The sequence below is a fragment of the Marmota monax genome, unplaced genomic scaffold (genome assembly GCF_021218885.2).
Source record: "Marmota monax isolate L192 unplaced genomic scaffold, Marmota_monax_Labrador192_F-V1.1 WCK01_AAM20220418_F8-fsc00023, whole genome shotgun sequence".
Lineage (NCBI taxonomy): Eukaryota > Metazoa > Chordata > Mammalia > Rodentia > Sciuridae > Marmota > Marmota monax.
In genome coordinates, this window is record NW_026692907.1 from 728,154 (window position 1) to 745,522 (window position 17,369).

At 34.2% G+C, this 17,369-nt stretch overlaps 1 protein-coding gene and 1 non-coding gene across 5 annotated transcripts in view; both read left to right on the forward strand.

Moving 5' to 3' along the window:
- The window catches only part of Osbpl9 (oxysterol binding protein like 9), a 142,752-nt gene that overhangs the window by 55,166 nt on the left and 70,217 nt on the right, over window positions 1–17,369 (forward strand). For all 4 annotated transcript variants that reach the window (XM_046450942.2, XM_046450943.2, XM_046450940.1 and 1 more), the window contains exon 4: window positions 15,824–15,900. In XM_046450942.2, the coding sequence (XP_046306898.1) occupies window positions 15,824–15,900 (77 nt within the window). The remainder of the gene's footprint in view (window positions 1–15,823; window positions 15,901–17,369) is intronic.
- LOC124097049 (U6 spliceosomal RNA) lies at window positions 8,124–8,230 on the forward strand. The gene has a single exon (XR_006853091.1). It is a non-coding gene; the product is annotated as a U6 spliceosomal RNA (small nuclear RNA).

A 17,369-nucleotide genomic window follows, 5' to 3' on the forward strand; every position in this document is an offset into this window, starting at 1 on the left:
TAAATATTTGAAATTATAATCTTCTCAGGTTTAATTATGGATTGCTTGGCTTAGTGAGTAGAAAGGATTAGAGAGGATGTTTTATTTTTATTAGTAATTTATGTATGTATATATTTTAAATATTTTTTGTTATACATGGATGCAGTATATTTATTCTGGGAAAATATAGAATAGTATAAAGATGATACTAACAATTGCTCCTGGTCCTGCCACCTGAAGATAATTGTTACTAACATGCTTGTATATTTCTTTCTAATTCTTTAGTTGTTTATTTGTATGATTTTATAAGAGTAAGTCATTCTATGTAAATAAAGTTATCTAACTTTCCAATTTTAAATATTATATTGTGGCCATTTACCCACTATCGTAAATATTCTAAGAAAACATGATTTTCAATGTTATACAATATTCTACTATGTGAATAATCATATTAGGCAGTGATTAGTGTTGTACAAGTTTTTCTCTATTTTAAATAATTCCATATTGAATATCTTTGTACATAGGTTTTTAACCAAATGTCTGTTTTGTTTAGGATGAATATTCATTAAAGAATTTGTCAGAATAAAAGACATAGGTATTTTTAGTATTTTTGAAACAATATTCAATTTTTTTTGTGTGTGTATTTGTGTGTGTGTGTGTGTGTGTGTGTGTGTGTGTGGTATTAGGAATTGAATGCAGGGCCTGGAGCATGCTAGCATGTGCTCTACCACTGAGCTATGTCACAGCCCTTTTTTTTTTTTTTTAACTTTTTTTTTTTAATATTTACTGTTTTAGTTTTCGGCGGACAAACATCTTTGTTTGTATGTGGTGCTGAGGATCGAACCCGGGCCGCACGCATGCCAGGCAAGCGCGCTACCGCTTGAGCCACATCCCCAGCCCCTGTCACAGCCCTTTTAAAATTTTTGTTTTGAGACAAGGTATTTCAGCATTGCCCAGGCTAGTCTCAAACTTGAGATCCTCTTGCCTGAGCTTCTCAGCCGGGGTTTCAGGCCTTTGCCACTGTGCCTGGCTTCTCAATTACTTTTAAGATGGTTTATATTGATTTATACTCCTTTCTGCTTTATCGCACCCTCATCAGCACTTAGTATTACAATTTTTAAAAGTATGTCAATTCAGGGTCCCCCACCCCCTCACCAAAATATATTTCAATGTGTTAATTTCTCATTTGGTGACTTCTCATTTCCTGGTTGTTTTCATTATTGTTAGAGCGTTTCTCTTTTTTCTTATATCCTTTGGAAAGGTAATTATCCTGTTTTCTGAGAAATTGCTGATATATATCGTTATCTTTTTTCAGTTTGGAACACACATTCACAGTTTGAAGAGTAAATGAAGATGCATAATGAAAAACTACTTTTGTGTATAATGTGTGTCTGAAAATGTGGATTAAAGTCAACTATGTTGAACAGTGACTTGAATGGTTATAGGAGGGTATATTCTTGCCACAAATTATAAAGTTCTTATATTATAAAGTTCTTTACCTTGCCTTTTAAATATAATATTACTCATAGATTTTATCCCTTAACCTTCAAAAATGAACATTTGGGCAGTCACCTCAAGTTTAATCAGCCAGATTCTAAAGTATCCCATTGATGAAGATTTTGTTTTCAGCATGCCTAATGATTTCTCCATTATGTTTATAAAACATCTCTTTTTTGTCATTCCTATTGGCACTTTAATTTTTTTGTTTTTCTATTAATTGAAAAATATGGTAGGATGCAGAATATATTCAGATAGTTGTATGATCATAGCTCTTCAAATGGAGATGATGATGTGTTGTAAATATAAATCCTGGCAGCTTTGCAAGATGTGATGACACAAAATGTCCCTTTGTTGCTATAAGAAAAATCAGGCTGGGGTATAACTCAGTGGTAAAGTCCTAGCCTAGCATATTTGGGGGCCTGGGTTCAACCCCCAGCACACTCACCTCCAAATGCCAATTTTTCTGTGACGAGTCAGTATACAAGAAAAGTGCACATTTTATGAAATTTGAGTAGTCAAGTACTGTATATGTAAGATCTCATGCCTCAACAATCTTTAGGAGCATGAAACTACTTGAGGGACATTTAATCTTTAAAGTGAATGTACTTGAATATAGGAATTCACTTAAGGGAATGATAAACCAAGCGCAGTGATGAGACAGAAGAAAGTAAAGTTGCTATCGTTGAAGAAGAGGGTTGAGGGCCTGCAGTCCTGCCCCTTGGTAGTGCTTAGATACTGATAGAAAAGAAAATACCAGTATTCTCTTTATTTCAGCCATTCATTCCTTTAGCTCATGTATTTTTAAATCAAATACTTGAGTGCTTATTGTAATACTGGGTGCCAGGCTAGATTCTGAGTATAATGGAGTGAGCAAAGTTCCAATCTTAAGAACTTTACAATTTGAAAGGCATTGTTCCAGAGGAGGCTTCTTGGTTGCACAAAATATTAGGTAGTTCTTGGATCCCCTCATTAAATAATCCTGAGTTAAAGCTCTAGTAATTCTGATAATGCCTGGACTACACTGACCTTGTTTTTTATTTTAAACTGCCAACTAACTGCTGAACTCTCCAAAGAAATACTTAGCCTTGCCAAAGTTGTCTTTGTCTTTTAACCTTTTCATTCTTTCTTGGACATGCAGTTTATGAATGTTCATTCTCATAATCAGGATGCTTTTATCAATTGTACTCCTCACCTAACATCAGTTCAACATATGAAATAAAGTTGTGTTTTAGCATCGTATTTTCTTTTAATTTTTTTTTGTAGTTAGACAATACCTTTATTTTATTATTTTCATGTGGTGCTGAGGATTGAACCCAGTGCCTTGCATGTGCTAAGTGAGCACTCTACCGCTGAGCCACAACCCCAGCCCCTAGCATCGTATTTTCTTAATATTCACTTTAGAGAACCCTAAAACAGTTTTCCCTGAGGGAAAAATCAAATTCAAATTAATGATAAGAAAATTCCCTCTTTGCTAGATTGCTGGCTTTAATGAGGACATCTACTTTGGGTGACTGCCTAGTGGGAGGAATTGGGATTATATAAAAGAAAGTTGAGGTGATCTCCTTGCATATGGGTGATTTAGGTGAAGCAGGGAAGAGTGTCAGTGAGACTATTTATTTTTGGAGAAGCCGATTGGAATTTTTTTTTTTTTTCTCAGCTTTTTTTTTTTTTATTGTTGGCTGTTCAAAACATTACATAGTTCTTGATATATCATATTTCACAATTTGATTCAAGTGGGTTATGAGCTCCCATTTTTACCCCATATACAGATTGCAGAATCACATCAGTGAGAGAGAGAACTTTCTTTTAATATTTATTTTTTAGTTTTCAGCGGACACAACACCTTTGTTTGTATGTGGTGCTGAGGAACGAACCCGGGCCGCACGCATGCCAGGCGAGCGCGCTACCGCTTGAGCCACATCCCCAGCCCTTGGTTTGGTTTTTTAATTCAAGGTCACACACGTAGGAAGTAGCAGAGCTGGAATTCAAATCCATGCTGTTTTTTTTCTACAGTGCTGCTTATCCATGCCTTTCCTTTCTTGTTACCTCAGCCCACACTGACTTATCATTTATTATACCTTAGCCTTCATTGCAGCCTTTGCTTCATTGTTGTTCTCTCTCCATTTAAACAGAATAACATGTTTCTTATTCCAGTAGAATCTTAGTGTTTTCATGCTATCAGGTTGTTTTGGTTGTCCAAGTTTCTCCTTTGCTCAGTGTCTATCCAGGTTGAGGTTTGCCATGGGAAGTCACACCTCTTTGAGGCAAGAGAACTCAGACATTGGTTGGAAGAGATGGTAGTGAACTGTGGCATGAGACATAAATGAGCAGATCTATTTTTGATTATGTAGGAGGCTTAGAAGCCTGGCCAGAAAAAGGCCTGGGAATGCTCCCTGTATGGATTAAAGGAGTCAAACATTTACCTGTATCCTGTTTAATTTTATTCTTTTTCTGATTGTACAATTTTCTGTGTTAACTGAGGGATTATTTTTCAGGTTGTTGAGGAAACCAAACCATTATATCTTCTTATTTTTGTTCCTTCTTTGTAGAGAAAGTCCTGCCTTCCTAGGAAGAATAAATGTACAGTGTGAAGTAACCAGTATTGCTTTAAGCATAGTGATTTAGTACAAATTATACTAAATGATAAATACAAATCCTAAATTATAATGAGGACTGAACCAATGACATTTTGCTGTATCTAGATTATGCCTTACAAGGCAGGGTTAAAGTGTGTGGAATGTATTGGGGTTGTCTGAGCTCATACTGCAGTCTTGGTCTGAGAGTATTTGCTTTCTGAAAGAAAGGCAAAGATATTATGTTAACATCTTATAGCTAAATATAGAGAAGGAAGGAAGTAGCTTACTGCCAGCTCTCTGTCCCCAAGCAGAATTGTCTGGAGAAACTGTGAGGGCAAAGAGTGAAACCTTTAAAAGGTGGTTCATTATGAATGTTATAAGATGATAATGCAGAAATGCCTTCACTCTACTTTATACCCTGAAGAAATATTTGCATACTTTTAAGTCTAAAGGGCTTCTTTATCCACAGTGTGCAAGGAACAACATTAATTTTTAGACATCTCTAAGCATCTTATTTAGAGTAACATAAATCAATTATTGTAACTTCTTTTCTATCCCTGTTTTAGGCCATGTCTATTTTGGCTTTGTTTATCCCAGAAACAAAGAATCATACAGATATATTTTATTTGCCTTGTGATAGTTTCCTCCCTGAATTTTCTGACAAGTATTAATATTTTTCCTTCTCTTTCCTTTTGTTGATTTAACTCAAGTTGTGATTGTATAGCATCATTCTTATTTTTTGAACAACCCTTAACTTTGGTCTCAATGGAAAATACTCTTTTTTTAAAAAAATAATTTATTTATTTATGGAAAATACTTTTGAAGGTCTGTATTTCTTTTCATAAACTGAGATTGCTTTAACTTCTCAAAATTCATTCATTCCTTTTCTCTCTCTCTCTCTCTCTTCCTTCTCCAGAATACATTAATGATTTTTTTAACTTTTCCTGAGAAGATAATATTTTCTACTAGTGTATATTTGAGTACTTCTAGTTAATTAACAAATTCAGTAAAATTTATGATAATAAAATTCCCAAAGAGGTTAGGTTTATTAAATTTCAGAATTAATTGAATCAGAGATTTTTCAGACTCAAAAGTAAAATTTTTGGTGGCTTACTGCTTCTCAACTTGTTTTTCTTTCTGTGTTCTTTATGATGTGGAACAGCATTTACATTTCCCCTTAAAGTTCATTTGAGGACTTCTCTTTCTCTTAGTCCCTGTATATCTGATGAGCCACAGTATCCATCTGTGTTTTCCCTATTTCCCTAAGTCAATTACATGGCCCAGGTCTTTATCATTTCTGACCTTCATACTTTCTGTGTCTTTTAAATTTCCTTTTTTCCCTTTCCTTCTGCCAAAAGCAGAACAGTTCTTTTCTTACTAAGTTATTTAGGTTCTTTTCTTAAATAAAATCCTGCTTTCCCCCCAAAAGTTCAAGATTAAGGATAGTGACCTTAAAAATCAAGCTTTTACGAAAACCTGGAGTTAAAGTAGTTATAAAATATTTATAGGGACTAAAATTATTACTATGTAGTTACATATCTTTATGCCAAGGATTTTCATTGATAGGAATAATTTGACTTAGAAGCATGTGATTGTAGAATAAATTGAAAAAAACCCATTAATTTACATATGGTTTTTATTATCTTCTTTGACTGAATCAATGTTGAGTTGCACAATAAAATGCTGACTTTGTCCTGGAGAATCACAGTATTGACTCAGCTAGTCAAAGCAGAAGTTGTGGGGGAGAATCTCTTTTATAAATATTTGCATGTTTTATTTGACAGTTTTAGAGACGCTAACTACAACTATTAATAAATCTTTAAAGGAGCCAATTATGGCAACTTTAGTAGGATATTAAACAAAAATAATAATTTCTTAGGAAATCAAAGCTTTTTTTAGACTCCAAATATATAAAAGGAACTCTACATTGACTAATGAAATCAGTAGATCATCATTTCTCATTCAAGTGTTTATTGGGCAGGTGCCTGACATGATTTTAGGGGCGTGGGATACAACAATAAACAGAACAAATAAAGATCCTGCCTTTATAAAGTTTGCATTCCACTGTGAGGAGGCAGACAACAACTAATAAACACGGGTAAATACATAATTTAGAAGGGATAAGTACAATGTAGAAAAAGGGCAGATTAATGGGAAGTTTTAATGCTAGGTTAGGGACTGAACTTTAGTATATATGTATCATTTGTGAAGATGACAAATTATCATCTGACCTGTAGTTAGAGTACTAGTTAGTTGCTTAGAAAATGGTAAGCTTTGAAGTTAAGAAAGTGTGGATCAGATTCCATCCTAGATCTTAGGGAGTACATAGCTAAGCAGGGGAAGGGGAAAAATCATTAAACAAACTAGCATGTTATGGTGTTATAGATACTTCAATAAAAACATGTATAAAGTCTAATAAAGCACACAGCCCTTTCATTTTTCTAATCTGATCTCACCTCTGTGATAAGCAGTTTATTTAAACCATGACTTTTTTTTTTTTTTTTTTTTTTTTTTTTTGGTACTGAGGATTGAACTCAGGGGCACTTAATCACTGAGCCACATCCCCAGCCCTTTTTTGTATTTTATTTAGAGACAGGGTCTCACTGAGTTACTTTGTGTCTCCCTAAGTTTCTGAGGCTGGCTTTGAACTCTCGATTTTCCTGCCTCAGCCTCCCGAGCACTGGGATTACAGGAATGTGCCACTGTGCCAGGCTTAAACCATGACTTTTATAAGCCTTCTAGATATCAAATCTTGCTTAGATTGCTTTATGCTTGGTGATGTAAATTGATCATTTTTTCCCACACTTTATTACCTTAAAAAAATTAGCTTCTGATTACTCAACATGTCCAAACTTGTTCCAAATTATAATCAGTTGCACTTTTTTTAACCACCTAATTATCTAAGTGGAGTGTTTTTATTTAGCATCCATCCAGCATCCATCATGTACTGCTATAAATACTTAATGAGTAAAGCACTATAAAATTTGCAAGACACTGTGCTAGGCACTAGAAATGCAGCAATAAATAGACTGACAAAATTCTGTATTCTAAGATCTTACAATCTAGTGGAGGAGGCAATCAATAATTAGAATGTTTCATATATACATATATGTAGTTCTAAAACTTGTTCAAGGTCTGAGCATCCTGTACATTTTCAAATATCATATGAGGACTCCAAAGAGCTTGTGTTTACAGATATCTGTTAATGTTCACCAGTTCAGAAATCAAAAAAGGGATTTTAAACTTATTTATTTAAAAGTAGTAATAATAGTCTGTGACAAAATAACCATTTCCCTACTCCCCTCTACAAGATAATGAGAAGAGTGACATATTAATTTTTTTCAGTTCTGTTTAATGTCAGGCTTAACAGAAGATATCTGGATTCTCATATCTGTTTCTATATTTAATCTGTTATATGTTGTTTTGATTGAAGTACATGAAAATATAGCCTCATACAGGTATGTAGTTAGAAAAGGAAGTAATGCTTTACTAGTCTCTTAAGAGAATTGTGAATATTCTTCTTTGGTATTTCACCAAAACTCAAGTGATAGTTTTTTAAACATTAATTGCAGTGTAGAAGCTGAAACTATACAAATGAAATTGATATATGATAATACTGTTATTCAAATCCTTTGGTTTAGCAATTTGAACAGCTCATTCACCCTCTGTATGATTTTGTAACATGCATTGATCATTTAGGAATACTGTTTTTTCACTGAGTTATATAGATCTGACATAAATATTTGACATTTTGTTTTATGACATAAAAAGTCATATTTGTTGATATTGCTTCAAACTTTCAGAATCTGTCAAGGTCATGGTGGTTGATAAATACATGTCTTCCAAAATTCCATTATTTATCTAAAAGCTTGAAGTTTATAATTGGCAATTAACATTGTCAGTGCTCATACATTTAGCTTTTATTATTTGCACAGAGTTGGGCTCAAGCATTTCATCTGTGGAAACAATTTGAGCAAAAGCTGGGAATTATGATTCATGTGAGCAGTAAGCACAGTGTAACTGAAACATCATGGTTCATCATGGTTCATGCAAGAGAATATTGGGAAAGTGCTTACTTGGGCAGCACATATACTTAAATTGTAATGAGATAGAGAAGATTAGCATGGTCCCTGTGAAAGGATGACACACAAATTTGTGAAGCATTCCATACTTTAAAAAGTATATTGAGAAGTAAGACTAGAAATGTATTTTTATTGATGATCTAGAACTATAACAGTTGCCCAAAATTGTCCCTAAGGCTTAAGACAATGCCTGGTACCCGGCATGTGTATTTATATAGTATCTGAGTGATAGAATATTTGAGTTTAAGAAAGGAAAGATTCTCTTATCATGAGCAACATAGGTGGAGAAGGTGACATTTCCCTATAGCCCAGAAGAATGAATACAATTCTAATAAGCAAAGATATTAGAGGCTAAACAATGTGCTACCTGGAAAGTGATTGTATTTTCCAGCAGGCTGTAAGTTCCTTGAGATCATGGATTGTTTTATCCTTGTTCATGTTCCAAACATAGTACCTTACACATTCGAGGGCTCAGTAGTTATTTCAGCAGTGACTCAGGAGTTAATCCTGTAAACATGTTTGTGTGTGTGTGTGTGTAATGTTTTCATTTTATGCTAAGTGGGAAAAAAGAGGTCTTCCTGATTATAGAGGTTAATTCTACTTTTTACTTCAATTGCAGAACATGCAAATAACCACTTCCTTTAGCAAATAGATGGTAATTTTTTATAATTGTTTCACGTCTTGAAGGAGAAGGAAATATGACTTAAGGAGGACAGATTCCTAAGTAGTGTTTCAGCAACAATAAAGTTTAAGAGTTTAAATCTTTTTATTGTGGTTTGGCTTGTATGAATTACATAGGAAGAGTGAAATTTTAAAAATTCTCTCAGGTTCTTACTTATTCAGTCATACGTAATTTAGAAAATGTGACTGTATAAGTAATAAAAGAGCTAAGATTTTAAAATCCTGAATATGCAAGTATTTTACCTACTGTTTTACTGTACAGAGAACCTTTTTTTAATGAATGCTTTATCATTATTTCCTGCAAACAAGGGAATTTTTCATATATGCTGAATATAGCTATTAACATTGGAAGTGTTAGCATGAGGAAATCAACACAGATGCATTTAATTTATTTATTTATATGTGGTGTTGAGAATCGAACCCAGTGCCTCACACATGCCAGGCAAGCACTCTACCACTAAGCCACAACCCCAGCCCAACACTGATGCATTAATACCACCTAATCCTTAGACTCCATTCAAGTTTCACCAGTTGTTCTAATAATGTCCTTTATAAGCAAAATAATCTAATTTAGAATCACATGTTACATTTAGTTGTTTTGTCTCAGTTACTTTCAGCTTGGAGCAGTTCCTCAGTCTGTCCTTGAATTTTATGTAAGCCTTCACACTTTTTTTCCTTTTCCTTTCTTTGTGTGTGTGTGTGGGGGGGGGGGAGGTGATATTAGAGATGGAACCCAAGGAGCCTTTTACCTCTGATCTACATCTCCAGCCCTTTTAAATTTTTTGTTATTTTTAAAAAATATTTTTAATTGTAAATGTAAATACTTGTATTTATTTATTTTTATGTGGTGCTGAAGATCGAACCCAGTACCTCATATGTGCTAGGCAACGCTCTACCACTGAGCTGCAACCCCCGCCCCTCTTTTTATTTTGAGACAGGAAGGGTCTCAATTGCCCCAGCAGGCCTTGAACTTGTGATCCTCCTGCTTCAGCCTCCTGAATAGCTGGAATTACAGGTGTGTGCCATCATGCCTGGCAAAAACTTGACACTTTTAAAGATTATAGGCCAGTTATTTTGTTCCCAATTATTGTTTTTTTCCCCCTGATGCTTCTTCACAATTATATTCAGATCACACATCTTTGTAAGAATCGTAAAAATGTTAGTGTATTCTTATCATAGGATTTGAGTTTGTTCAGTTGGTGATTTATAATGATGTTCTGATCATTTGATTAAGGTGATATCTGCCAGACTTGTCTTAGAAAGTTTTATGTTTTTCCATGCTTTATTAATATTTTGTGGGGAAATTTTTAAAAAATATTTATTTTTAGGTGTAGATGGACACAACACAATGCCTTTATTTTTATGCGGTTCCACCGCTTAGCCACAATCCCAGCCCCTGTGGGGAAATATTTTAAAGTTACCATTTCTTATCAAACTTCCAATTTGTGTATTTGATAGTAACTCCTGTTTTTTTTTTTTTTCTCAGTGGATTATAACTTGCTAACATTATTATTTATTTTGATGCTCAGTTCTCAGTTTGACCAGTAGTATCCCATGTAAGCTGATATCTCTATCCTTTTGACATGTTCTTAACATAAATCTCTAAATATATCCATACTTTCTGGCACCAAAAGATATTTCAGGCTTTGTACCATCCCTATTCTAATTTTGGAATCAAACCACTTTTCTAAAAAGCACACTAATTCCTTTTAGTAGAGAAATTTAGAAATGAAAACCTGTTGCTAGGTGTCACAGCTCCCAGCCCTTTCTTTGGGAGCTAAGAAATATGAATGTTACTTCCATACGTTTGAGTATGGTTGAAAACAATGAAATTATACTGATACTAACAGTTCTAGTCTAACACCATGGAAGTTGTTCTGATTTTTCCTCCTTACCATATTTGTAATTCCATTTTTCAAAATGAGAAATGCTTTTTCCTTGTTATTTATATTTATTTGATCAGTCCTTCAGTATGTCATTTTTTTTAATCATCTGCTTCTCTTTGGAATGCCACCCTTACTCTGTTTGGCCTTGGCAACCTGTGTCTGGCTGACCTTGTTCCCCACAATGTGCATACCGCCTTCACTTTTCTTGGGCTCGACTTCCCATGTTGGACTTAGCCATCGTGTAGAGCCCGTCTTCATTTTGCTTTGGGCTCTGATGTTCCATGCTTGATCTTCCCTTTGCTTGTTGAGATATGCTTTGTCTTCATCCTGCTCGGACTCTGACATCCTGAACTAGACCATTGATCCATTTGATATAATGCTTTTAACTAAATTATATAGATTTTCTAATGTCCCCTTTCTGTTTTAAGATTTGACTTACTGTTCCACAGAATCATTTAGTTGTGACAGTTCCTTATTTTTTTCTTATCTTTTATGACCTTGTCATGTTAGATGAATATTGGTCAACTATTTTGTAGAATGTTTTTCATTTTTGGTTTACCAGATATTTTCTCATGATGAGATTGAGATGATGTGTTTTTGCAAGAATACAATAGAAATAATATTTTCTTCTGAGATTGGGAGAGGGGTATGTGATGTTAACCAGTCTTATCTCTGGTAATGTTAACTTTGTGTTTGGGGGGTAATAGTTTCTTTTTCTTTTTCTTTTTTTTTTTTTTGTGGTACTGGGGATTGAAACCTGGGCCTTATGCATGCTAGTTAAGTGCTGTACCACTGAGCTATACCCTCAGCTCTGGTGATGTTAACTTTGATGATTCAATTAAAGTGATGTCTGTCAGATTTCTCCATTGTAAAATTACTACTTTTTCCTTTGTATTTGGTAATACCTGAAAGAAATACTTGAAAACTATGCTAATTTCATCAAACTTTCCACCTCCAACTTTTCCCACTGCTTTTAGCCATTAGTAGGTCTTGCCTGCAGTAATTATTACAGTGATGTTGGTCTAGTGGTGATTTTTTAATTTCTCTCATTCTTTCTCCCTTATTAATTGTAATTCCTTTGAAAGAAAAGATATCCCTTCTCCCCATTTCTATATTCAGTTTTTTTATATGAGTATTGGTCTCATGTATATTTGCTATATTCTATGGGTTATAGTTCAGTGCTATCTGGATTTGTTTTTTGTTTTGTTTTCTTACTCAAAAAAATTTTTTTTGGCACTATGAATTGAACCTAGAGTCACTTTACAACTGAGTTTCAGTCTGAGTCCTTTTTATTTTTTATTTTGAGATAGGGTCTCACTAAGTTGTTGAGGCTGGCTCTAAACTTGGTGATCCTCCTGATTAACCTTCCCACATCATTGGAATTACAGGTGTGCATCACCACATCTAGCCTTGTTCCAATTCCTTAGTCTTCCAATATCTAGTCAAGATACTGTTTTTCAGAACTACTTCATGTCTTAGTTATCATTAGCTGCTACATAACAAATTATCATAGGTTGCATAGCTTAAAATAGCAGATATTTATTTCTTTCAGTCTGGAGGCTGGGAAGTTTGAGATAGGGGTGCCAGTGTGCTAGGTTTTGGTGAAGGCTCTCTTCCAAGTTGCAGATAATCAATTTCCCCTTGTGTGCATATTGTGGAAAGAGTGAGAGCTTTCTGGGGTCCCTAATACCATTCAAGAGAGTGCTACCCTCATAACCTAAATACCTCCCAAAGTCCCCATCTCCTAATACCATCCAATTAGGGTTAGGCTGTTATTAGATATTTAGTTCATAATATTTTCTTCTTCACATCTTTCAGAGTGGTTTTCTTACTCATTTGTATTTTTAGGTTAATTTTTTAGGTAAATTTTTTAGTTTTTGCATTCTATTCTTCATCTCTTCTTACCTTCCTGGTTGGCTTTCATCAGTTAATTTGTGGGAGGGTATGTGAAACCTTACTGATTCTAAGATTTTGAACATATACCAAAAGATATATTCAGAAAAGTGTTTCTACTTCCTTAACCCTGCTCTCCTGTTCTATTATCTCTGGTTTTCTATCCTTTCTTGCTAATGACTTGTATGTAATCAATTTCTTTTCTCTTCCCCCACCCCACACCCATACACAGTGGGGATTGAACCCAGGAGCTTTACCCCAGGGCCTTACCAAATCGCTTATGACCTCACTAAATTGTTGAGGCTGGCCTTGAACTTGGTTCGTTCTCAGAATCCTTCTGTCTCAGAATCCTTCTGTCTTTGGGATTTGTAATCCCAAATTGCTGGGATTACAGGCATGCACTACCACATCCAGCCTAATTTCTTGTTTACTCTTGCATTTCTTTTATAGGAACAAGCAGACACATGTGTATTTTCTTTGGTATCCTTATTTTTTACACTAAAGCTGCACACTTTGATTTTTTTCATTTAGTATTGTATCTGGAAATCACTCCAAATTATTCTAATGGAATCTTCCCTATTCTTTTTTTTTAACCTGCATAATACTCCAAAGTTTATTAAATGCATACTCTGTGTGGGTATTTAGAATTTTGTAATTACAAAAAGTGTGACAGTGAATAACCTATCTGGGGTTTCTAGGACTTCTGAAATCTGTGGCTTAATGTTTTTCATAAATTTTGGAAAATTCTCAGCCAAATGGTACTTCTGTTCTCTCCTCTCTTTTGTCTGCTTCTGGTATTTCAGTCACATGTGTGTTATAGTATCTTACCCTCTGTGTTGCTTTTACCCTTTCTTCTGTGTTTTCTATCCCTTTGATTCACTGTCTGTTGTTTCAATAAGTTTCTTGTAGTCTCTCTTCTGGTTCTCTATCTCTTGAATTGTATTTGATGTTAAAATAATCCATTGAGTTCTTAATTTTGATTATTGTATTTTTTTTGTAGTTGTTTGTGGACAGCGTGCATTTATTTTATTGGTATGCAGTGCTGAGGATCGAACCCAGTGTCTCACACATGCTAGGCATGCACTCTGCCATTGAGCTACAGCCACCGCCCATGATTATTGTATTTTTAATTTAGAATTTATAATTGGTTATTTTAAAGATCTAAATGAGAAACAAAACATTTTTGTCATTTACTTATTTTTTATGTATTATTAGTTGTAGATGGACACAATACCAGTATTTTATTTATCATTTTTATCCGGTGCTGAGGATTGAACCCAGGGCTTCTTCACATATGCAGCAAGCGCTCTACTACTGAGCTACAACCCTAGCCCATTTTTGTCATTTATAAAATAACCTGGAGCTTCTGTTGATGTTTTTGATATTTTTTTTAAATATTTATTTTTTAGTTGTAGTTGGACACAGTACATTTATTTTATTCATTTATTTTTATGTAGTGCTGAGGATCGAACACAGGGCCTTGCACATGCGAGGCGAGTGCTATACCACTGAGCCACAATTCCAGACCCTGTGGTAGATATTTTATTTGAAAAATTATCTATAGAAATATAATTCATCTGAGATCTTACAGAAAATATTTTAATTTGCTTTTGCTAACTAAATAGGTGCCTGGAGTCACTAACAATCTGGGAGTCATTTTAGTCTATTCAGGCAACAAGATTTTTCTAGTCCCTCCTGATGACCAAGCAGTTGTTTTGCTTTACCCTTAATTTCAAGGCACAGCCATTGAGGATCCCAATCAAAACATTGGCCATTTACCAGAATTCCTGCTGTAGATGGGCCCTGGCCTCTAACTTTCAGTTTGAAAAGACTTCTTTTTAAAAATAGACTATTTTGGGACAGTTTCAGATTGAGCGGAAAGTACTGTTCTCACATATTTCCTGCCCACACACAATGAGCCTTGTAAGTGCATTGTCCAGTCTAATGATTCTTTTCTTCAAATTTCTCATATCACCAGGCAAAAAGTGGCCCTAAGTACCAGGCTTATCTTCTAGATGTCTGTCCTTTCCCATATCTTAGCCTGATAATTCTTGTTGGTGTCTGATGCCTTTGACCAGATTTTTTTGCCTTTTCATTTAAATCCAATTTATTTATTTATTTTTATTTTAATATTTTATTTCTTAGTTTTCGGCAGACACAACATCTTTGTTTGTATGTGGTGCTGAGGATTGAACCCGGGCCGCACGGATGCCAGACGTGCGCGCTACCGCTTGAGCCACATCCCCAGCCCCAAATCCAATTTATTTTTTGAGTGACACATAAAAACAAAAATTGTGCATATTAGTGAACTAAAGAAATGTTTTGATATGTGTTTACATTGTATAACCATTAAAACAGGTTAAGCATATCTTCTCAAGCATTTATCATTTCTAACACTTTTAGAATTCTTTTCTCTACCTTTTTGAAATGTATATTATTGTTATCTAGAGTCACCCTGCTGTACAATAACATACCAGAAATTCTTGCTCCTATCTTAGTAAAACTTAGTATCCATTGATTAACTTTTTCCCAACCCTTTCACCCCTTATTTTTCCCAGCCACTGGTAACCTTATTATACTTTCAACTTGTATGAGATTATCTTTTTCAGATTTCATACGTGAGTGAGATCATGTGGTACTTGTCTTTCTGTGCCTGACTTACTTAACATAATGATCTCCAGTTCCATCTGTATTGTTGCAAATGATAGGATTTCATTGTCTTTTTAATGATTGAGTAGTATTCCATTGTGCATATGGACCACATTTTAAAAATCCATTCATCTGTTTGTGGGAATCAGTTTTTTGTTTTTTTTTTTTAAAGTATTGTCAGTATAGTTTTTCTAGTTGTTCTCAGTGGGAAGGTTGGTCTGATCTATGTAACCTATCTATTAAACACAGTTTTCTCTTTGTTATATTTTTTGCAAGTAGACTGCATTTCTGCTTAAATATTAGATCTATTAGATATTATAAACTCAGATAAGACAGATCAAGGTAACACTGTTAGGGGAGTAGCACAATTAAACACCTCTGTTAGCATTACGGTCTTAAAAGTTTGCTTTCAAATATGGAGATACAGTGTAGAAATTATAGTTTTAATTTTTATTTTATTTTTTTATGTGGTGCTGAGGATCAAATCCAGGGTCTCACATGTGCTAGGAAAGCTCTCTACTGCTGAGCTACAACCCCAGCCCCAAAAGTTTTAATTTTTTATTATCTCTTATTCTAGCTCGTGATGCTGATGAGCGAGAGAAGTGGATCCATGCTTTAGAAGAAACAATTCTTCGACATACTCTTCAGCTTCAAGTAAGAGTCTTTACATGACTTCTGGATAGTTTGTTAGGGGTGTGTGTGTGTGTGTGTGTGTTTTCTGTTTTTTTTTTTTTTAAATAACTGATATGATATAATAATAAGTTGCTTATTCTTGCTTTTATGGTATTATCATACATTGTAAAGTTATAGTCCTTTATTTTCTTCTGTTTTCTGTAGGACAGAGTATTGATTTTTGTTTAGAAAGAAGATAATATAAGGCAATGTTAAAAATGAAGTGCTGTGTTAATTTGCCACAGTAATTGTTTTTTTCATTTACTATATTTTAATTGTCTTTGTTTCTTTCCACATTTTTATTGGTTCATTACAGTTGTGTATAATAATGGAATTTGTTGTTACATGTTGTACATGCACGTAATGTAACAATATAATTTGTCAGATTAATTTTTTACTTAATATCAATAGTTGTTATTGATATAATCAAATTATAGAATCATGCATGATAATAGGTAAGTGCTGAGAAGTTGATCTCATTTTCTCATTAATAGGATTTGGCTATTACCACATGCATTGATTAGTATGGCAGTACTAACTGGGATAAAAGTGAAAGAAAACTCAACCAAAAATGGATCGAGGAAAAAAAAAAGAGAAGCCGATTTAGTTGAGGTTTAATTTGAAATAGTTCCTTAAACAACGTTGTGAGGACTCAGATTCCCCATCTCTGTTTCTAGATTCCATTTCTTCTGTTTTGGCTTCACTTTCAGATAGGTTTTCCCTTTGTGTTGTTAAGATGGTTGTAGCAATTTAGTCGAACATCATAGGAACTCTGAGTCCATTGGGGGCTCTTGTTCTTTCTGGAGCTCAATAAGATCAACAGGTGCAGTGCTGATCACCTTAGCTTCAGTCGTTTGTCTGATCCAAATTCATTACAATTTCACAACCATATGTTCTACCTTGGAGCTAGGATGTTATGGGCTTCATCAGAAACAATTGATAGTAGGGTAGAAGATGTGTCCACCTTACCCCATCCCAGAGAGTAAAAATAAGGGAAAAAACAACAAATCTCTCTTCTACAATATAGAAAATACTCATCTATGTTTATTCTCCAACAAAAGAGCTTATATTTATGGCATATAAAGGATTTCATTTTATTTTGATTTAGAGGATTGAATTGTAGAAAACTGCTTTATAAATTTTTCTCTCTACTTAACTTTTGTCCTACACCAGGAATTAGCTTCATTAGATAAGATGTATAAGGAATTTCATGTTGTACAAGTTGTGAGGTCCCCATCACTTGAAAGTATTCAAGTAGAAGCTTAAAAACATTTTTTGAGTATGTGGTTATTCAGGGACAATAAGACATTACTATGGAGTTGAAGTAGTTACTCTATGAGTTATGCTTTTTAAAGCAGTTTCGTGGTCTCCATGGGTTTTTTTTCCCCCTTTAATTTAGGGAGTTTTTTAAAAATACAGCATCATTTCAATAAATTTGTGATTCAGCAAGT